A 21,490-nucleotide genomic window follows, 5' to 3' on the forward strand; every position below is an offset into this window, starting at 1 on the left:
CACTCTTGTGTTCAAAGCACTGATGAGGAAACAAGCATAGTGTAGTGAGGTGCTGGGAAGTGCTTTCAAATCCCACCCCCCTGCCCTCCTGCCCCCCCACCCCAAGAATCTTCAACTGGGAGCTGCTTCTTGCTGTCTGTTCACTCTGATTTTCTGTTTCTCTCACAAGTGGCGGTTCTTTCAACTCTTTTTTTTTTTTTTTTAAGAAATGTTTTTTGTTTTGTTTAAAAAAATAGATGTTCATCCATATTCTGAGCAAGCTACTGTCGCCTACTCCAGTGGGGGGGGGTCAAACCTTGGGTTTCCCCCCCAAGATTTAGGTTCCCTGGGGTTGGACACAGCAGCTCTCTCATGGGGGCTGGGTATATGGACAAAACCAAGGCACAGAGGAGCACTCAGAAAACACACAGTTAATAAATTACAATCCTCCCGTCCTCCCTCCATCCTCATCCAAGTCCAGAACAAAATTGTGTGTTGTCCCCACCCCACCCCCTAGTAGGAGCTTGACCCAGTCCCCTCTGTACCTACTGGGTCCAGGGCCTTTAGTAGGTGGCTATGGAGTGAATGAATGAATGAATGAATGCCTGGGCGGGAGGGAGCAAGCACTTAGGAGTCTGAGTCCTGGTCCCTTATCTGTACCTTACTCTCACCAGAATGCCTCTCTGGGTCTTGGGATGGGGCTGGGACAAAGAAGGGGAGGGAGGAAGTCGCTGTGGATATTGCTGCATAGGGAAAGAGAGTGAGTGGAAGATGGCGGACAGAGCTGGACCCTCTGGTTCAGGAGGCTCAGGTCCCCGCTGTGGAGCTCAAGGGCCGTGGGTACCATTACCAATGTACACGTCTTTATAGAGTAGGAAGCAGAGGCCAGAGAGGTCACGGGACTTATGTAAGGCTACACAGGCAGCAGGAGCTTGGAAACTGTCCCTTTGCTATTTATAGCTGTGCCACGAAGGGAGGAGGCTCAGACCTAACTTTTCCTGTGTGGGACCCATTCAGTCTCAAGAGACTGTGACACCCCCCCCCCAACTCCCTCATAAAGTTTCTGGTCATCTCCAGCCAGAAAAATCTACTGTGTCTTAGGTAGAGGGTTTCTAGACAACCCTTCCTTCCCCACCCACAGCCACGAGATGCCCATGAAACGCTCTTTCCCTGGGAGGGTGAGAAAGTGAAATGGTTGGGGCTCTGGGGCCTGCCCCCTCACACGGGCATGGGCACTTCATCATATTCATCCAGACCTTCCTCCTCATCAAAGGTCACTTTGGCATCATCGCCATCCAGCTAGAGGGGCGGGAGGGAGAAAGGACAGACAGGATGAGCCCCTGCTGGGAGTTAAGAGGCACCTCTCACAAGTCCTGGACAAGCCCTGTGCTGGCCCTAGGACTTAGGGTTGGTCTAGATGAATGGTTTACCAAGGGCAAGTGGCCCCTGGGGGGTTTGGCGAGGAGGGCCTGCGAAAGGTAGGCAAGGGGTCCCCCCTCACCATGACAGCCCACACTGAGTGTCCCAAAGAACCTGGACAATGGCAAAGCTAAATGCTCATCAGCTCTTGTGGAATGTACCCTGGGTTCCTCATAACGCTCTCAATCTCTCATTATTTCTCCCTGCACTGGTGAGGCATAGAGAAACGAGATCACTTGCTCCAGATCATATGCTATGACACAGCAGACTAAGACAGACAAAGGCCCTGGACACAGACTTTTTTTTTTCCTTCTTCTTCTTCCTTAAGATGAGGGTCTTATGTAACTTAGGCTGATTTTGAACCATGTGCCCAAGGGTGACCTAGAATTCCCAATTCCTTTGCCTCTACTTCTCCACTGCTGTGATTATAAGCATGTGCCTCTATATACAGTTTCTGCGGTGCTGGGAGTTGAACCCAGGATCTCGTGTATGGGTGGGAGGTGAGCATCCTTCTACCAAGTGAACTACATCTCCACTCCTAGACTCACCCCCGCCCTCATCCACCTCACTTTGCTGTCTCCCTACCTCCGAGACACTTGCTTCCCATTACCAGGCCTTCTACTGTCCCCCCTCTCTTCCCCAGAGACCCCACTACTCACACACTGGAGCTCCAGCCCACTGAAGATGAGAGGCAGCAGCAAGCGACGCAGAGGCACAGTCAGGATGAGGACAAAGGGCAGGGCCAGTGAGGCAGGCGTGGACTTCACCACCCACAGCACAGCCAGGCAGATGATCTGGATACCCGTGAACAGGTGCATGCGCCATGTCCTCACCTGCGAGGAAGCTGAGGTCAGTGTCTGCCTGTTCTGACACCCCCTACCCTCCTCGCCACCCCCCCCCCCGCCCGCCCGGTTGGACAGCTTTAAAGCCACATACCCTCTTGACAAAGGGCACATCTGGGTGGTACTTGGGGGGCTTGAACAGGAGCAAGATGCGGTCAAAGAGCTGGATGCCACTGAGGGAGGTGACTCCCATGTACAGGAAGATGCCGAACAGCACAGCCAGGGGGATGCGGGACAGGATAGGCTCCATAAGGATGGACAGTCCTGTGTGGAGGGACACACTCCTGGTTGGGATCACCAAGGGACCAGCGCCAATAGGGCTTAGCTTATACTCGGGATTGAGCATGAAACCACAAATGCCACGTGACCCTTTTCTGCAGCATCTATTTATAGGCTCAGAGGTGAACACCCTCTAAGGCTACACTTGGAAGTGTAGTCAAACTCCCGCCTGCCTTACACTTGCTCCCTGAGCCTAGTGGGGGTGGGGGGCAGTCACAGCGGTCAGAGGGACGTGTCCTCCTCACCCCAGGTTGTCACCATCATCCTTCACAGAGGGGAAAAGAAGGGGGGGGGACTTGAGAACTCTCCATCAGTGACTATAACCTTGCCCACACAGCTGGATTTAGCTTCTCGAAAACCCTACAGGCCCAACGATGCTGTCAGCCCTAGGGCAACTGACCCGGAAAAGAGTCTCAGAGATTTAATAAATTCTCTAACTGTAGCTGGGCTTGGTGGCACACACCTTTAATCCCAGCACTCAGGGAGGCTGAGGCAGGCAGATCTCTATGAGTTCAAGGCCAGCCTGATCTACTAATTTAGTTCAGGACAACCCAAGGCTTCGCAGAGAAACTTTGTCTCAAACAAAACAAAACAAAACCAAAGACAACACCAACAAACAAACAAACAAAGAAACAAAAATTCTCTAAATGTGCGGATAAGGGAAACTGAGGCCCAGAGGCCAGCAAAGTTACCCAACCAGCAGCAGACCAGGGCAAAAAGGCCACAGTCTGTTGCATTTCTGAATGGCTAAGCATGCGGGAACAGACCAAGCCATGCAGCCCTCCTGCCGTACACAGATCAAAGTGCCCCAGGGCCCTTGGGCTTCCTCACTTCCTCACTAGATTGTCCTCCTGTCAGTAACTGGTGAGTAGGAACCTGGATGCAGAGTAGATGGGATGGGAGCCTTGCCCCCAATCCCAAGAGCAAAAAAATCAGAATCGGGCAGGGGAGATGGTGGAGGTGGGTTCCCTGAGTGGGAAGAAACCCCCCCCACCCCCTACCCCGACCCCACCATCCTAAGAACAAGTGCCCGGAGGGAGTGGAGCAGGGTGCAGGACCACAGCTGGCCTTACTTACCCACGAGCACAGAGACCAGGAGCCCACTGATCCGCTGCTCCTTGACCTCTTGGACCTGGGCTGCAGCCCCTGGACCACTGGCCTTGCCCATGACTGTGAGGGCATTTGCATGGGTAACGGAACGCACAGTGGTGGCACTGAGCCAAGGCATCCCAAACAGAGCGGCCACACCACCCATGCCGACGACCAGCAACAGGTCCAGATGGAAGCCAGAGCCCTTGATCATCTTGCGCTCTGGTTTGCTGACAATCAGCCTTGGGGGTGAGAGGAAGTCTGGTGAGCTGGGCCCTCCGTAGGCTCCCTCTTTCCTTCCCCACGCACGGGTGGTCCTCTGGGTCTCTTTTGTTTATTTCTGTTTCCCATTTCCCATTGCGTTCCTGGCTTCCCCAGGTGACTGTTTGGGATCCTCGCATCGTGCAGCAGTTCCCCTCATAGCTCCCAGTTTACACGGCCTTCACCTAACACCACCCCGAAGGGATGTTTCATCCAGCAGGGGGCCTCCAGCCAGCCTCCTGTGGGCCCAGAGCCTGCTCCCATCCTGCCCTCAGCTCTCCCTGGCCCAGCCTCTATCCTTGCTCTTACGTGGTGATCTGAGACTCAAGGAATATGAGAATGAAAACCAGCAGGGCAGGCAGGGCGGAGGCGAACATCATCCACATGGGGAAGTGGTGATACAGACCCAGGGGGTGGATGACCCAGCCCCGGGCAGAGGAGTTGGACACTTTGAGGCCATCGGGCACGGAGAGTTTCTGTGAGAGGAGACAGCTGGTAAGACCATGGGGCCAGATGGATAGGGAGACGTGGGGTCGAGGGAAGCCAGGGTCCTGGGGTAGGGAGTTGGCTTGATGCACTCAAGGACCTGCTTAACTGACTTATTACTCTGCTCCTAGCTACTTCTCTAAGCCCTCTGTATGTGGTCTCACTATATATATATATATATATTATACACACACACACACACATTTTTTTTTTCAAGACAGGGTTTCTCTGTGTAGCCTTGACTGTCCTAGACTAGCTTTGTAGACCAGGCTGGCCTCGAACTCACAGCTAACTGCCTGCCTCTGCCTCCCAAGGGCTGGGATTAAAGGTGTGCGCCACCACTGCCCAGCTCATTCCCATTGTTGTAGGCAAGCAAACAAGATCAGAGCTTTGTATAGCTTGCCCCTCGCGGCACAGCTGTCCCCCGCTGAGCTGAGGTTTACCTGAATCTGCCTGGCTCAAATTACACTCTCTCTTTCTGCACCCCCCCCCCCCCCGGGCAAAGGAATAAACCGAGCAATGTGGTCCAGGCTCTTGCTAGACAGGGTCCTGAGGGACTATTGAAAGACCGAGGATGGGGGAACCCGTTCTGGCTAGGTACAGAGGAGGGGAAGGGAATGAAGGCGAGCGTAGCATGGCAGAGGATGTGAAGTCACCTGAGTGTAGGTGTCCTTGACGAAGGAATCCACCAGGACCATCATCAGGATGGAGATGGGGACCCCGAAGTCCCCAATGACTCTTCGCAGCTGTAAGCAGAGCAAGGAACCAGGTGTGTCCATATTGCACCTCCCAGCCGTTCTCCCCATCCAGCGCTTAGCAGGGACTCTGCTCAAGCCGAGGGCTGCCTGTACTCCAACTGTCCCTGTGTCCCTCCTTCCTGTGTCCCCACCCCGCCCGGCCCCACCTTTCCCCCCCTCCCAAGAACTGTCTATCCCCGGTTCCCTGTTGGATCTTGGAGCTGGGATAACCTGCAACACGAGGCCCGAGTCAGAGAAGGGCCGCTGAGGCTTGGTGTTGGGAATGGGGAGCTGGGGTAGAAAAGGGGGTGCAAGGGTACTGGAGAAACTAAGGGTTGGTGAAGGTAAAGGTGGTAGGGGTACACCGACCTTGCCAGGGAAGTAGGTGCTGTTCTTGAACTTTCGTAGCATCATGGCAAGTATGAAGGTCCCAGCCATGAGCACAAGGGAGAAGAGGGCCGTGTTGGGCAAAGGGCCCTGAGGTTTCAGTTTCATCACAACAGGGCTATAGTCCGATTTTAGCGGGTGGTCCTGGAAAATCTGTAACAAACAAAGCATTGGGTCTCTCCTGAGCCTTGGCTTGAGCTAAACACTTGGCTTGAGTGTTGACCGGGCACTATCACCCATCTGTCTATAAATCATATATCCATCCATCCATCCATCCAAACATCCATCCACCCACTACTGCCCACACAACCATCACCCACCCACCACTCATCTCCCTGTGCATGCAATGCATCCATCCATTTGCCCACCTTCTTTCTCATCTGACACATTAGCTGGCTTGATTTTTTTCCTTCTCTCTCTCTCTCTCTCTCTCTCTCTCTCTCTCTCTCAAGGGATGAAGAACAAGTTAAGCTTGTATGAAAAGGGTCAAAGAAGCAATGAGAACACATGTCAAGGTATGTGTTTCCAGGCATTGTGGGGAATATGACAAGCCTGGAAGGCAGCAGTAAGTAATAAGAAGGCTTATGAAAAGCCGGGCATGGTGGCGCACGCCTTTAATCCCAGCACTCGGGAGGCAGAGGCAGGCGGATCGCTGTGAGTTCGAGGCCAGCCTGGTCTACAAAGCTAGTCTAGGACAGCCAAGGCTACACAGAGAAACCCTGTCTCGTAAAAAAAAAAAAAAAAAAGGCTTATGAAAAGGGCTTAAGGAGTTGCTACCAGTGACAGCATTTGCCCATCAGGCTAGAGGTTTGATCCCCAGAACAATAAATAAATAACATCTGCTTCAAAGTTCTACAGAGCGGCACATGCCTTTAATCCCAGCACTCGGGAGGCAGAGGCAGGCGGATCGCTGTGAGTTCGAGGCCAGCCTGGTCTACAAAGCGAGTCTAGGACAGCCAAGGCTACACAGAGAAACCCTGTCTCAAAAAAAACAAAAACAAAAACAAAACAAAACAAAACAAAAAAAGAAAAAGAAAAAAGAAAGAAAGAAAGAAAAAAGGTTCTACAGAAAATGAAACAGCCGCCAAACAACAGAACCAGGCCATGTCGAGGTTGCTCTTCTTCCATATACAGTGCAGATGTGGAGATTGGTAGAGCTGTATGGGGGAGGCCATCACACAGATAGTGCCCACTAGTCACATGACATGTGATCATAAACATAAACAAGTATAGACAGAGGTGCCCTCCCTTACACGTGAGTCACACAAGCCTTTACGTGGTCCCAAGACCCAACTGCACAGTCCTGGGTGAACCCAGAAACATACATACACATGTGCCACATGTGCATACAAGTAGAAACAGGGCTACAGTCATGCTGTACGAGACACATACGTGGTAAGGCACCCTCACATGTATGTGAGTGTTACTGTGTCCTGTCCCCCCACCCCCGGGCCCCACCTTGATCAGCTTGGAGAAAGTCTCGTAGATGAAGATGAGGGAGATGAGGAAGGAGAAGATCTCCTGGGTGTAGCGGGAGATGAATCGGACCAGAAAGCTGCCTTCAAAGGCCACCACCAACACCACCAGCAGGATGAGCCAGAAGCCGATCCAGGCGCGGCCCACGATATACTCCATGTTATTGCTTTCACAGAACTGCGGGCAGTGAGACAGACAGAGGAGTTCTGGTCGGACAAATAACAAGGCCCAGTGGCTTTGTGGGTATCAGGTGGGTGAGCTAGGGCCAGTCACAGGGATGGGGTCAGGGTGGGACTGGGACTGTACTACCGAGAAGAAGGCTTCCTCAAACACCAGCAGGGGTCCCGAGAAACCGAGCACAAGCAGAGGCTGCGCCCCGAGGAGAGCAAAGAGGATGCCTTGCACTGCTGTGGAAATGAGCAGCTCTGACACCCCCATTAGGTTCCGGGTCTTTTCTCCTGTGAGGGGGAAAACACACACACACACACAAGGGTCGAGATGGAGAGGTGACTTCCAGGGAGCAAGTCACAGGGCATGGGTCAGAGGTGAAGCAGGCAGAGGTCAGAGGTTAGAGTTGAGGAACCATGAGTTGCCACTGACCCAGGAGGCCACCGAAGGTGATGGCAGGTGACAGGGCTGCAAAGTAGATGAAAATGACGGCAGCCAGGACCTGGGGGCTGAGCGCGTCAGTGATGTCACTCAGGTAGTAAGGGTAGCGGCGCCGGATGTCACGGAACAGGCCTCCGAAGAGCCGGCCTGTGCGCCTTAGAGGGTCATCTTCACCACCAGCGGCCCCTGGGCCCCCATTCAAGTCTGTGGTAAGAGAACAGTAACATGATTAGAGGGGTTGACAGGTGACTGGAAAGCTTGGCCACAGGGACAATTGTTTGAGAGGAAAGGGGGCACTAAGCTGGTGGTCCAGGGGCCCATTTGGGGATCGATCAGGAAGCGTTGTCTGAAACAGAACAAGTACCTAGCCCCTTGAACATGCTGGGGTCTGGCTTGGCAGGGCTGGACAGGTAACGCCGCCTAAGCAGCTCCTTTTGAACGGGCACCAGATTGAGCAGAGCTTGCTCTGAAGGGGCATCTGTGGGCGGCAGCACCAGACTACAGTCCAGAAAGTCCTCTAGGGAGCTCAGCAGCTCCCCTCGGCTCTGTGCCAGGTAGGCAGTTGTGCGGAACACCTATAGGCAGGAGAGAGAAAGGGTCAGGGACACTGAGCTGTAGGCAGGAGGCCCAGCGGAGCAGGACAGCCCAGGGGTGCCTGCCTGGGGCTTCACTCATCAGTGAGATCGGAGGACTGCCTTAAGTTTGAGGCTACCCTGGGCTACATAGGGAGTTCTGGGCTAGCCAGAACTGTATGGTGAGACCTTGTCTAAAAATCTTAAAGGGTGAGGTGGGAAAAAGACCTGGACATGTGGCCAGGCATGATGGCTCATGCCTTTAATCCCAGCACTCAGGAAGCAGAGGCAGGCAGAGTTCTGTAAGTTCGAGGCCAACCTGGTCTACAAAGTGAGTCCAGGACAGCCAGGGCTACCACACAGAGAAACACTGTCTCAACAAAACAAAACAAAACATCTGGACATGCATACCTAGGGACCAGCCACTCAAACTATGGCTGTCATTATAGGGTGTGGTTCTTTCTGATCCCTCTGACCTCTAAGGACCAGCTTTGGGGAGACAGGCACCCTGGGTGGGGAAAAGGAGCTAAAGTATTCCTGGTGGGCACGACACATAGCAGCTTGGGCCAGTTAGAACTAGGTCAGAGTGGGCCAGACTGGACCAGGCTGGACCAGCCAGTCCAATGTAAGCCAGGATAAGAGTAGACTGGCCAGGAACAAGCAGAATTCAACCCAACGGATCCAAACAGTGAATTCAAAGTCAGGTGGGCAAGTCCAGCATGGGGGAGAGCACCTGATCTCTTCTGCCCTCCCACCAGCCACCCGGCCCCTGCTCACTCTTTCTGTCATGAGCGTAGCTGCAGCCCTGCCCAGCTGAGTGTAGTTGATGTGAGGAGCCTCCGGTCCCAGCAGAACGAGAAGGAAGCGCACAGGCTCCGGCAGCTGCAGGTCTTCCAGCTGTCCAGCCTCTTTCAGTCTCACAAAGCCCAGCACAGGCTTTTCCAGAAAATTAGCCCGGCCTGTGGGAGGCACCAGGGGTGAAGCCAGGCCTCGGGGAGCCGGGGGTGGGGGTGGGGAAGGACTCACAGGTAAATGAATTCAAGAGAGAGGACTAGCTAGGGCCCCCAGCAGGGTGTGTGGAGGGGAAGGGCCCTTACCTACTAACACCAGTGTGGTTTCTGAATTCGGGAGGATCTTTAGAACCCCAGACGACGAGGGTTCTTCTGGGCCTCGCTCTGCCTGTGGGAAGGAAGGTGAGGAAGGGAGTCCTTGGGTCACACGGAACCTAGGCGACCTGAGTATCTAGCCCTTTTTTCTTTTCTTTCTTTCTTTTTTATTTTTTTTAAAGAGTTATTTATTTTTATACAGTATTCTGCCTGCATGTGAGCCAGCAGGCCAGAAGAGGGCACCAGATCTCATTATAGATGGTTGTGAGCCACCATGTGTTGCTGGGAATTGAACTCTGGACCTCTGGAAGAGAGCAGTCAGTGCTCTTAACCTCTGAGCCGTCTCTCCCTTTTTTTTTTTTTTTTTTTTTTTTTTTTTTCCCAATCCCAGCCCTTCTCCCTTTCAACCGTGTCCTAGCCTCACCTGTCCACAGTACAGCTTGGTCTCCAGCGATGGCTCCTGCTGCGGAAGCAAAGGCTCAGAAGGACCCCCAGAGCGGGTCAGGACAGCAGGTTTCACTCCTTCCAGATCCTTCAGGTCCTCAGCATGGCTGCAGAACATACAGGTGATGTGGCCTGAGTAAGCTATTGGGCTGAATTGTCCATGAAAGGGAGACTAGCAGTGGAAGGGACAAAGGGGAACATTAAGGTGAACTTTCTAGAGACCAAACTAGAGAGACCCTAGAGAAAGAAAACCTGTCTCCTCTTTGTTTGTTCGAGACAGGGTCTCTCTGTGTAGCCTTGCCTCTCTTGGACTCGCTCTGTAGACCAGGCTGGCCTCAAACTCACAGAGATCCTCCTGCCTCTGCCTCCTATTGCTGGGATTAAAGGTGTGTGCCACCCCTGTCGGGCAGTCCGTCTCCTTTTTTTTTTTTTTAATTTTTTTTTCTGTCTCCTCTTAAAGGACAGTGTGGATAGAAGTAAGTGGCCTGTGTCTAGAATGTTTATGAGGGAGCAAAAAATAAAAATAAAAATGAATAGAAGACAGGGCTTCCAGTTCATGTTCTGCAGGTGTGAACTTGAAGCCATGGTCTCACTTGGGGCTATCAGACAGATGTGGGAAGCTATGGTGGAGGAAGAACAGTTTCCTTGCCTGCTGGGGGTGGGGTCCGTTTGGGGCTGGGGGAGGGGAAGGGAGATCTTGGGACAAGGCAACTAGGGAGAAGCCCCTAGGATGTGAAGCTTAGGTCCTGGCAGGCAAGAGTACCAGCGTTTGAGCAGCAGGGCCCGGAGCAGTTCGTCTCGGTCCTGAGGCCGAATCTGATCCTCATAGATGAAGCTGTCTAGAAGCTGATTGGCCACCCCAGCCAGGGATGTCTCTGCCAGATCCAGGAGGACGGTGCCTGTGGGCCGTGAAGGGGTGAGCTGACTGGCTGCTCCAGAAAGCCTTCTGTGTAGCAGACAATGAGGGCCCAGCAGGACTCACCTTTTGAAAAGACTCTCTGCAGTTCTAGAAGGCTCCAGAAGGTCAAGTAAGACAGATGTGGGCAGCCCCACACGCCATCCTCTCGAAGGTTTTCTTCGAGCCCTATCCAGTGCGCTGCCTCCACCCATTGTAGTTCCTGGGTCCTCTGGTCCATCATTAGTTCCTGCAACTCCACATAGACCTGAGGCCCATGGCCCGGGTTAGTCCATCAAGCCATGGGCAAGCAGGTGGGCAGACTGGAAGCCTGGGTCCCGGGACACTCAGCCCTCAGCTAGGCTTACAGAAGGCCCTGGGCTGCACTTGGGAGGCAAAGGCAAGCAGATCTCTGAGTTCGAGGCCACCCTGGTCTACAGAGTGAGGCCCAGAATGGCCAAGGCTACACAGTGAAATCCTGTCTCAAACAAACAAACAACAACAAAACCCCCCAAGGCCCTGGGCTCTGGTAGGACCAGGATAGACTTCTTGCTCGGAGCATGGGGAGATATACAAGAGTCCCATGGGTCTGGCCCTCTCTGCTGGCTCCGTGTCCTCCTCAGCAGGCCACTGTCATGTTTCAGAAGAGGCATGAACCTCTGGACCAAGAGGGGCTCGAACAGTCACGTGGCCAGAAAACTGGGGCCTGGTAACCAAGGCCACAGGAGCTTAGGAAGCCATTGAGTCCCATCTCCAAGAGTACTGAGGGATGCGACCCACACTCTCCCGGACAGGTGGTTACCCTCAAGGTCGCAGCTGAGAGACCCAGTTCCCCAAGCAGCCAGCTAGTGTGGTGCTCAGTGGGGACTTGGGTCCTGGGACAGAGGAGATGATTACGTGATTCTGTACATCGCCAGGGAAGATGGAGCCCAATCAGTCCTGGAAGCCTGGCTTAGTCCTCAGCAGTAAGAAAACTATCTGAGCCTGAGTGGTGGCACACGCCTGTAATCCCAGCACTCTGAGAGGCAGAGGCAGGTGGATCTCTGTGAGTTCGAGGCCAGCCTGGCCTACAAAGTGAGTCTAGGACAGCCTGGGCTACACAGAGAAACCCTGTCTCGAAAAACCAAAACCAAAAGCAAAAACTAGCTGTCCAGCAAAGTAAAAAAAAGAGCCCCGACCCCCAGTCCCCACCTTGCCTTCCTCTCACTGATGCCCTAGGATGGTCCCTCCATTTGCTTCTTTGGAGGGGGCGGGGTGTCCTCCAGCTGGATTCTCTCCCTATCTCTGCCTATGGTACATATTTGAGAAAGGGGATGGCGTCTGAGTCCTCACCTGACTGGAGCTTGGGTGCGATGCAGAGGTACTGGTGGGGGTGTAGTCTGTGGCTGTTGGCTCTGTGGGAAGAGCTGAAAACCCGGGGCCCAGTTAGCATTGCCTGTGACGTGGCCCTTCACTTGGGCCTTGCTGTACTTCTTCCAGGGAGCCTCAGGAACGCAGACCCGCACCCCCTCTACTGTCCCTGGGCTGGGACCTTGGCCCCAGCCCTACATCCATGCTTACTCCGGGCTTAACTTGGATCTGCCGCTCTCTACCTGAACTTTATTTGGGGAAACCTGAATTTGTTGTAGCCCTTAGCTTGACCCTTCCTCAGTGAGGACAGGAAGAGAGAACACCAGGTCACAGTGTTCGAAACTATCCTAGCATCCCTTCTGTCCCCTGCCATGTCTGGGACCAGACCTGCTTTCGTCTCCCACCTGCTTAGCTAAAGCCACCAGCTGGTAGCCTCTTACTACACACGCCACTCAGATAGGGTGAGTCCCTTATATTATCCCCACCCCAGCCCTCATTTCCCAAGGGGAGGGGGGTCTCTTAACTTCAAATCCAATCGCTAGCACTTAGGCCCTGTTGACAGTAAACAGGTCCCCGCCTCAGGCTCCCCACCTAAGACCTTGGACAGTCCAAGGAAGGTGGTGCGGGCTCCTGGGGGTCCCTGCTCAAGGGGTCCCCACAGCTATCTCCCATTTCTCAGCATCTCCAGCTGTTTAGACAGAATGGAATCCCAGCAGCAGGAGTCCCTGCTGCTCGGCCTCGGTGCTGATGTGGGACAGACAGGAAAGCTGCTGGTCTGTGTGCCCTTGTCCCAGACATACCTGGCTGCCCTGTCACACGTGAAAGGGGCCCAGCCCCACAATCACCTCCTGTGGTCATTTCAAACAGAACACTGTTTAACCTTCAATCAGCCCTGGATCGTGGGGGAGAACCAGCCCCAGGGCTGTGACTGTCCCTGCTGTCCTTACGGGGACCCAGCAGCTCCTCTGGTAGAGGCAGAAGGCGAGTGATGGATCTTACCTTCTGGCTCCTGCATCTCGGTCACAGGGATGTCCAGGTCTCTATATGCTATCTGCTCTATTATGTGTTCCAGCGCCTCTTCACTGTCCTGGTCTGGGATCTCCAGGACTTCTTGGTCATCCTGTGGGAAAAGGCCATCGAGGTTGGGTTAAGTGGCACCTTAAGTCCCATGAGGAGAAACCCAGGATGGCTTCCAGAGCCTGAGGTAGGACCCCTGCATGGATCAGGAGACATTTACCTGCCTGTCCCCCATGATGTCGTCCTTGGTGTCCAGTCGTCCTCAGCTAGCTGAGCCCCCAGCATAACCCGCACCTCAGGTCCCTGGAAGGGAACAGGATGAATGAGGCACAGTCATGCCACTCCCCCTCACCTGGCTTCCTCCTGTTTCTGGGTGCCCCCTAAGGGAGTTCATTTTTAGTGCCAGAAGAGCCATGGGGACATGAGAGAGATGAGATAGAGGCAGTGAGCATGGAGGAAGAAACTGGGTTTATAAGTGTCTAGGCTTGTGGGCAGGGGCCGAGGGACAGGAGACTGACATATGGCTGAATTCGCCTTAGTGTGCTTGGGTCAAGCGCTCAAATGGCCTGGTGGCTAGCTCCATCCTTCATCCACCAGGCCTTGACTAACTTCTGTTTCTGAGTCCCAAGACCTCAGACAACCCCCCAGGGCATGACCTATCCTCTCCTCAGGGCCTTGGCTCCCCCGAGAGTCCGTAGCATATCCTCTTCTCCTAGACATGGCTGGGTCTGCTCGGACAACAGGTTGCAGCGTCCTTGGAAGTGGCCCACAGATCCTGAAGGACACGAGCCTGCCTTCACCTTTCCACTCAAACCCCACCTTCCTGGCTTGCTTTCGCCTTCATCTGTTGGCCTCTTTCCAGTTCCTAGACCTCACTAGGACCTCGCCTGCCCAGAGTCTTTGGGCATTCAGTGTCCACTCCTGCATGCACCTTTTGTCAACACTTCAGCCCTTCTCTTGTCTCAGCATCACTCTTTCACAGGGCTCTCCTTAACCGCCCTGCCAGTCCCTGACCTAGTGTGCCATGGTTTCTTTTCTTTCTTTCTTTCTTTCTTTCTTTCTTTCTTTCTTTTTCTCTTTTCTTTTTGGTTTTCTGAGACAGGGTTTCTCTGTGTAGCCTTGGCTGTCCTAGACTCACTTTGTATACCAGGCTGGCCTCGAACTCATAGCAATCCACCTGCCTCTGCCTCCCGAGTGCTGGGATTAAAGGCGTGCGCCACCACTGCCTGGCTTTCCGCCAAGGTTTCTTAATTGATGCATGTGCAGTTAATTGTCTGACATGTGCTTTGGAAAGGAAGCCACCCAAATGTAGAATCCCTGCACATTTCAGTCCCCAATGGCGTCCCCACGCCTAACAGCCATGCTGACTGCATCACAGGCTCCAAATGACCAAGATCCATCTGGAGGCCACCAGAAGCTCAGTCTCCATCTTCTCGAGACAAAAATGTCCCCCCCCCACCCCAGAATGTGGGGATGCGTTATCTAGTGTGCCAGTCTGGGTGAGAAGAGTCTTTCATTTCCCTCTGACTTGTTGACATATAGAACCTTGGGGGTGACAAGCATTTTGAGTGGGGCCATTGAATGAAAATAGCTGCTCTGCTCTGTGTTTGTCCTTACTCTTAGTAGTAACCTAAGTGGTCCCTACATAGATGGAATTTAGGAGACCCTCCCCACCCCTCCCTCGTGCTGGATGCTGCAGAAAGCATCAAAGGAGGAAGAGTGGGACCCAGGAAGGGACACAGTGACCACAGAAGGGGTCTCAGGAGCTAGGTAAAGAGGACCAGCCTAGGCACAAGGAGCAGGCTAGGACAGAGAGGTGGAGGGGATGAGGACAGAGGAGCAGGGGCCAATGAGTGGAAAGCAGGGGACACGGCACAGGGAGCAGAAGATAGGAAGGCAGAGAAGAGGGAGCGAAGGACCATGGTGGAGGGTGAAGAATGTAGGGGGGGAGGGGGTAGTGGGGTGGGGGGAGGGGTGGGGGATGGGGTAGTGGGGTGGGGAGAGGGGGGAGGGGTGGGGAAGGGGGTGGAGGGGTGGAGCCATGCAGTTCTGCTAGGGGCCATGGAAGGATCTAGGGCAGGACATACATTTGGGGAGAACCCTGCAGAGAATTTTCTGGGTCTTGGACAGTCCTAAGGTTCTGAGAGACAGAGACATCGACAAGTCCTTGGGAGTGGCAAGTGCCAGCCACGGCAGTGCTCTCAAGTCGGAGAGTGGGACAACCGTCTTCAGAGGCTTTGCCCCTTGATAGCCCTGCTAATTCTCCTTTCTCTTCTCTCTGTCTCTTCCATCTTCCTTTCACAAAATCCCCCACCCAGCTCCTCTATTCTATCTTTATTTTTCTTCTTTCCCTCTCTGCACCTGCCCATACTGTTTTGTGACTAGGTACCAGAAGTCCCACTGTGAAGCCTCGATTCTCCTGAGGGACAGCATGGCATACCCTGAGATCCAGAGTCCCAGGCTGCCTCCCTGACTCTGACCGAACCAACGACCTTGAGAAGCTCTCAGGTGTCTACGTCTGTCAAATGCCAACTTCTGGGAACTCAGAGAAAGAAGGATCAGAAGGGTCCTGGAGTCCCCGCTGAGCCTTGAAGGGTGCCCAGAGGCCACAGGTTGGTCCCTGCTGTTCCAGCACTGTTAACTCTGCCACACTCTGCCTGGAGCTGATAAGAGCCTGGCCCCTGAGCCTTCAGTACTCTGAATTTGGAAGCACCCCAAACACCTGGAGGGCCAGCTGCCAGTCAGGCCAGATAAGGGGAGAGTGGGGCATCTGGAGCTCCAGAGGTGGAGCCCAGCTGGGAAGGCACAGGAGGGAGGGGGACAGATGACAGAGACAGCTCTCTGGTGGCTCGGCACTCCCTTGTTACCATCAACCCCATGCCTCACAGACATCTGTGATGCCCTATCTCTCCCAGTTCCCAAGACCACTGAAGCCAGTGCTGCCGGTGGCACCGGCTGACAAAGCCGAGGTTCAAGAGGACTTTGCCTATTTTGGTGGCATGGGACATTGGCATCAGAGGCCAGATTAAACGCCCAGCCTGCAACTCCACAGACTTCTCTACCCATTGCACTGGAGCTGCCTCCCAGAGAAGAAAATAAGCTCTTCACTGATTGGGAGTTAGAAGTTAAGACGCGGACCATGCAGTCAGGCTGCCCAAGTTTATTTAATCCTGGCTTTGTTGGTTACTAACTTTGTAGGCTAAGGGAGGTGATTCAATAGCTGAGCCACAGTTTTTTGTTTTTGCTTTTCACCTGTAAAATAGAGCTGCTCAGAATGACTCCTATGTGATAGGCCCACTGTGCAGACCAAGTTCATGCAGAGAACACATGGCCTGTGCCTGGCACACAGTCTGTCATTATGCCTGTCACTGCTGTCCACTGCTATCCACTGCACCTGGTTTGTGAGTTTTATCCCTCCCTAATTTGCCTCCAGTTCCTATAGAATTAGCCTGAGCTAAGAAACTATCTCCACTGGGGGCTGGAGAGATGAGTCAGAGATTAAGAACACTACCTGTTTTCCAAAGGTCTGGAGTTCAATTCCCAGTACCCACATGGTGGCTCACAACCATCTATAAAGAGTTCTGATGCTTTCTTCTGGTATTCATGAAGACAGAACACTCATGTACATAAAATGCATAAATAAATAAATAAATCTTAAAAAAAAAAAAAAAAAGACAGGCTGGAGAGATGGCTCAGAGGTTAAGAGCACTAGTTGCTCTTCCAAAGGTCCTGAGTTCAATTCCCAGCAACCACATGGTAGCTCTCAACCATCTATAATAAGCTCTGGTGCCAGCTTCTGGCATGCAGGCAGAATAAATCTGTCTGTATGAAAAATAAATAAATAAATAAATAAATCTTTTTAAATAAGACTGGCCACCCTCGGTGGAGTAGGAATTCTACTTTCCCTTCAAATAGTCTCTGGAGTGTCCTATATGGGAAGCAATGTTGCTGAGAGATGGGGTGGCCTGGGATGCCCCACCTTTGGAGGAATGAGACCTGAGTCCATGGGGCTGTCGGGACTGGTAGACAGAAAACAGGTAGGACCTATGGTGGAAGGTCTCAGCTTTGCTTCCAACATGCACTCCGGCTACACATACCTCCTCCTGCCCCAGGTGCACTGAGGGACCTCATGCATATGGCCACAGTACCATCCCACCCACCTGTACCTCCTTGGAGGTCAGGTACCATACCCCTTGGATACAGATGTAAGTTGACCACCTGCACAGACCCTCAAGACAGATTCCCAAAGGACCACCCAGTTACACACCCTGCCCTGCCCACCTGCTCAGGAGCCTCAGGGGGTCCTGCGTGAAGTTCTGCCGCCACTCGTGCCCTTCGTGCCCTTCGCCACTGCTGCCCTCTGAGACTGGCTGCGCTCCCAGCTGCTCTGACAGCACCGCAGGTGCCCTGGGGGGGAGGCTCCCAAACCCCTGACTCATGCCCTTGCCTCCTAATCTGCCCGCCCCACAGCCTGGAGCCCCTTCCCACCCCCTTACCCCGCTCCAACCGGGTGCCCCATAAACAGAGTTATCTCTCACCCACATCTGGACAGCTGTACACCAGGCCCACCCCACCCAGCCTGGCCAGTCCCTAAGGCCTTTGGGCCCTTCTGGCCTGTTGGCAGTCCTCTGAATCTGCTTTTGTGAACTGAGGCTCAACTGGTGAGCTCTTGAGCTCTCGGGACTTCTAGGTCTCTGGCAGGAAGGCACTGGCCCCTGTACATGCCTGCCTGGCCTCTGTCCACTCTTCAGTCTGGCCAGATCTTCTCTCTGGCCCCAAGTCTCAAGACGTCTCTCTCTCCTATCCATGTCCTCCCTCAAGACTGGCTTTTCCTTGGCAGCCTCCCAGGGGACCTGCCTGGTGCTCCTTGGTCCTCTCTGACTAGAGTACCTCAGTGACCTTCACACAGAGACCCCACTGGCTCCTGAGAACGGGCCTTTAGGGGCTCAGATGCTGACAGCCAACCTGAAACAATGTCAGGTCAAGAAAACAAGTGTCCTCACAAAGCTCCAATGTCTGGGCACACTGGCTCCTCTGTGGCAGCCCAGCCCAGGCCCCCAGGCAGAGTATCTGCATTCTTGGCCCCCGCATGCCCCTCCCCTGACACATCCAACAGGAGTTTTCTCCTCCTGTGGGGGGGTGCTCTGCTGGGGCACCTATCGCTGACTGACTGATGAGTGCCACTGGGTGGGAATGAAAGGGTCTGACCATGTTGGGTTCTGCGGACCTGGAGGGATGAGAATGCCCTCCCTGCTTGGCTCCTGCCCTGACTGACTGGCTGAGGGAAACAAGGCAGCCTCCTGGTCTCTTGGAGCTCTGGGTCCCTCTTCTATCAAGAGAAAACTCCCAGGATGTAGCTCAGTCGGCACTAGCACGTGTGGAGTGCTGCTTTAGGTCTCCAGCAACATATAAAACTGAGCATGGTGGTGCTCACTGCTAATTCCAACCCTCAGGGGGTGTTATCCCAGAGCTCAAAAGGCAGAGGCAGGAAGATCAGAAGTTCAAGGTCATCCTCGGTTACATACTTATGGAGTTCAAGGCCAGCGTGAGATACAAGAGAGAGAGAGAGACAGACAGACAGACAGATAGACAGACAGAAACACACAGAGAGAGAGAGAGACACAGAGAGAGAGACAGAGAGAGACAGAGAGAGAGACAGAGAGGGAGGGAGAGAGAGAGAGAGGGGCTGTAACAGCAAGCAGTCAAGAACAACACTCCCCCATCCATCCCCAAGTTCAGGTTCTGACAACAGCAAACTTCAGAGCGGGCCAGCTGGAGAGCACTGACTGGTCTCCTTCACTAGCTTGTGCTGGTGGAGTCCCTGCAGAGCTAAAGGACAGTGGCTGGGGACAGAGTCCTCCAGGGTAGAAGGCCTTGGTGTTCAGCAGGAGTCATTCTCGCTCCATTTTACCATCTCTCCCCATGTAGAGGAAGCACTTAAAGTGACAGAGAGGTGACTGGACCGTAAGAGACATGAAATAGTAATTCTCCATGCTTTTTAATCCTTCCATTCTCCACACCCCCTATCCCCCACCCGGTGTGGCAGCACATTTTTGTTGTTGTTGTTGTTTTTTAGGTTTTTCGAGACAGGGTTTCTCTGTGTAACCTTGGCTCTCCTGGACTCGCTTTTGTAGACCAGGCTGGCCTCGAACTCACAGCGATCCACCTGCTTCTGCCTCCCGAGTGCTGGGATTAAAGCGTGCGCCACCACGCCCGGCTTGTTTTTGGTTTTTTAAGACAGGGTTTCTCTGTGTAGTCCTGGCTGCCCTGGAGTAGCTTTGTAGACTCGGCAACAGCAGCACATGTTTTTAATCCCAGCACTTGAGAGGCAGAGGCAGGTGGATCTCTGTGAGTTCAAGACCAGCCTGGTCTACAAAGTGAGTTCCAGAAGAACCACTGATTTATCTGTCTTGTCTCAAAACCAAACAAACAAATAAAAGTGGGGGCAGGGGTGGGGGGTGGGCAGGGGGGGGGGGGAGGGGAGGGAGGGGCGTCCAAGGTGGCAATGGTGGCTTCAGTGTATGCCTTTAGTCTCAGCACTTGGGAGGCAGAGGCAGGCAGATCTCTGTGAGTCTGAGGCCATTTGAGGCCAGCCTGGTCTACAGAGTGAGTTCCAGGACACCCAGGGCTACATAGAAAAACCCTGTTTCCAAAAACAAAAACAAACAAAATACAGGAGCTCATGCTGTCCAAGTGTGTTTTGAACTTGCTGGGAAGCTGAGGATAACTTTGAACTTCTGGCCCTGAGCTCTGAACTAACAGGTGTGCAGCACCACACACACGTTATATAATGCTGAGGATCGAACCCAGGGCTTTGCAAATGTTAGGTAACACTCTACCAACTGTGCCACACTCCCCAGCCCACTGTTCTCCTCTCACAGGGAGCCTGCTCAGATCTCCCTGTCTACCTGGCTGGACAGGACAGTGGCTTAATGGCAGCTGTACTTTAATGAGCTGTACCTTGTAGTGGGCTGAGGAGGAATGGTGAGGTGTTTGCATGAGGCTGTGACCACTGTGGATGGCGTCCCTTAACAATGTCATGTCACTCGTGCCCGTGCTGCCCCAAATCCTCAGCCAAGCCATGCTGCCCAGGAGGGAGTGTCTCAGCTGCCCCACGGGGATGGAAGCAAGAGTGAAGGGCCAAGTTTAAAGCAAAGAAGATCAGGTTTGAAATGGAAGCCAAGGTGATCAAGTGTAAAGCAGGGTAGGCAGCTAGGGCCAGGGCCAGTAGTGGGATAGGAGCAAGACACATCCAGGGTGGCCTAGGAAGACAATCTATCCCCCATAGACTGAGGACCCAGACTCCCGTGATCATTTTTTATTCCAGGGAAGTCTTCCACAGGCTAGCTTCATTGAAGTGCTGGGACAGGAAGTTCTGTCACCTTCCTGGGTGACCACATATTTTTCTCTGGTCATCCTTTCCCTCTTGGACTGTTGGGACAAAATGGAGTGACAGACAGGTGGGGAGCCGGAAAGCACAGTCCCCTTTGGATGCAGGATGAGGCTGACTGGAGAAGAGCTACTGAGGCTGGCCCGTCTCCTGGGGAGGTGGTTGCTTGAGCTGGGGCGGGGGCGATGTCCTCAAACCATCCATCTTTAGGAGCTGTGTCTAGTGGGGCAGAGGATCACAACCCACAGTAACCACAGAGTGTGATGATAAGAAATGTGGTAGAGGAGAGATTGGGAGATAAATTGCTTGGGAAGCACTAGCTGTCCCAAGGGAGTAATCTGAGCCCAGCCTTGAAGAAGCCCCTTAGGGGAAAAGAGAGCTAGAAATCCAGAGCGGGGCGGGGAATGGGACTGAGGGCCACAGATGAAAGAGAGGCAGAGGCTCAGAGGACTCAGAATAGGACAGGAGATGCACACACACTCATACCTCCTGCCCTCCTGAGGGAGCATGGTGAGGAGGTGGGTGGTGGCAGAGGGACGAGAAAGGACATTCTTTCTATTCCTTCAGAGTGCTGGGTCCCCTCATCTGCCTGGCCAGCACTCTTAGCTGGGCCTTGGGACTAAGAGGAGTGAGGAGGAGTCTAGCCTGGGCAGTGGGGCCAGCTCTGTGTGGGGATAGGTGGCTCCGAGCCTCTTTTTAGAATCTATAGTAGTGGGGTTGCTGTTCAGGGTCCAGAGAGCTGGGGGGGGGTTGCTAATGCTTCCCTAAGGGAACAGGAGAGGACTTGATGGCTCAAGGGGTGGGGTGGGGGACTCTCCCACAACATAGGATCTCCTTGAGGAGACCCAAACCCAGACCCCAAGATCTGCATTGGCTATTCCCTTCTGTGACTGTTCTCTGTTCTCTGGATTTCTGGGCTTTTCATGTTGCTCTGCTTGTCTTGAGCCACTGTTCATGTCCAGTCCCAAACCCATTGAACTGAACCTGTGACCTTCCAGGACCAACACTTGTGCTCCTGGCTCTGGCCTGAGAGGGTTGGGGGGGCTTCAGCCTGTACCTGCTGGGTGTCCTCACTGCTCACCCCTCTGTGCTGCCTGACTCTCTTCTTCAGAGACCTTGGTGATTGCTCTCAGGCCCTTCATTCTGCCTGTC

At 53.6% G+C, this 21,490-nt stretch overlaps 1 protein-coding gene across 1 annotated transcript; it reads right to left on the minus strand.

Moving 5' to 3' along the window:
• Nucleotides 1–762: 762 nt before the first annotated feature.
• Slc4a1 (solute carrier family 4 member 1 (Diego blood group)) lies at nucleotides 763–17,286 on the minus strand. Its single transcript, XM_051158770.1, has 20 exons — nucleotides 17,230–17,286; nucleotides 13,169–13,251; nucleotides 12,931–13,051; nucleotides 11,914–11,987; nucleotides 10,669–10,849; nucleotides 10,450–10,585; nucleotides 9,667–9,793; nucleotides 9,234–9,315; nucleotides 8,914–9,095; nucleotides 7,929–8,139; nucleotides 7,556–7,768; nucleotides 7,265–7,413; nucleotides 6,938–7,132; nucleotides 5,462–5,632; nucleotides 5,012–5,101; nucleotides 4,179–4,345; nucleotides 3,597–3,850; nucleotides 2,335–2,504; nucleotides 2,058–2,231; nucleotides 763–1,278 (listed from the first exon to the last, which is right to left on the minus strand). The coding sequence occupies exons 2-20, from the start codon at nucleotides 13,181–13,183 to the stop codon at nucleotides 1,198–1,200; spliced, it is 2,793 nt and encodes a 930-aa protein (XP_051014727.1). The 5' UTR covers nucleotides 13,184–13,251; nucleotides 17,230–17,286; the 3' UTR covers nucleotides 763–1,197.
• Nucleotides 17,287–21,490: the final 4,204 nt, after the last annotated feature.

Source organism: Acomys russatus, chromosome 16, assembly GCF_903995435.1.
Source record: "Acomys russatus chromosome 16, mAcoRus1.1, whole genome shotgun sequence".
Classification (NCBI taxonomy): domain Eukaryota; kingdom Metazoa; phylum Chordata; class Mammalia; order Rodentia; family Muridae; genus Acomys; species Acomys russatus.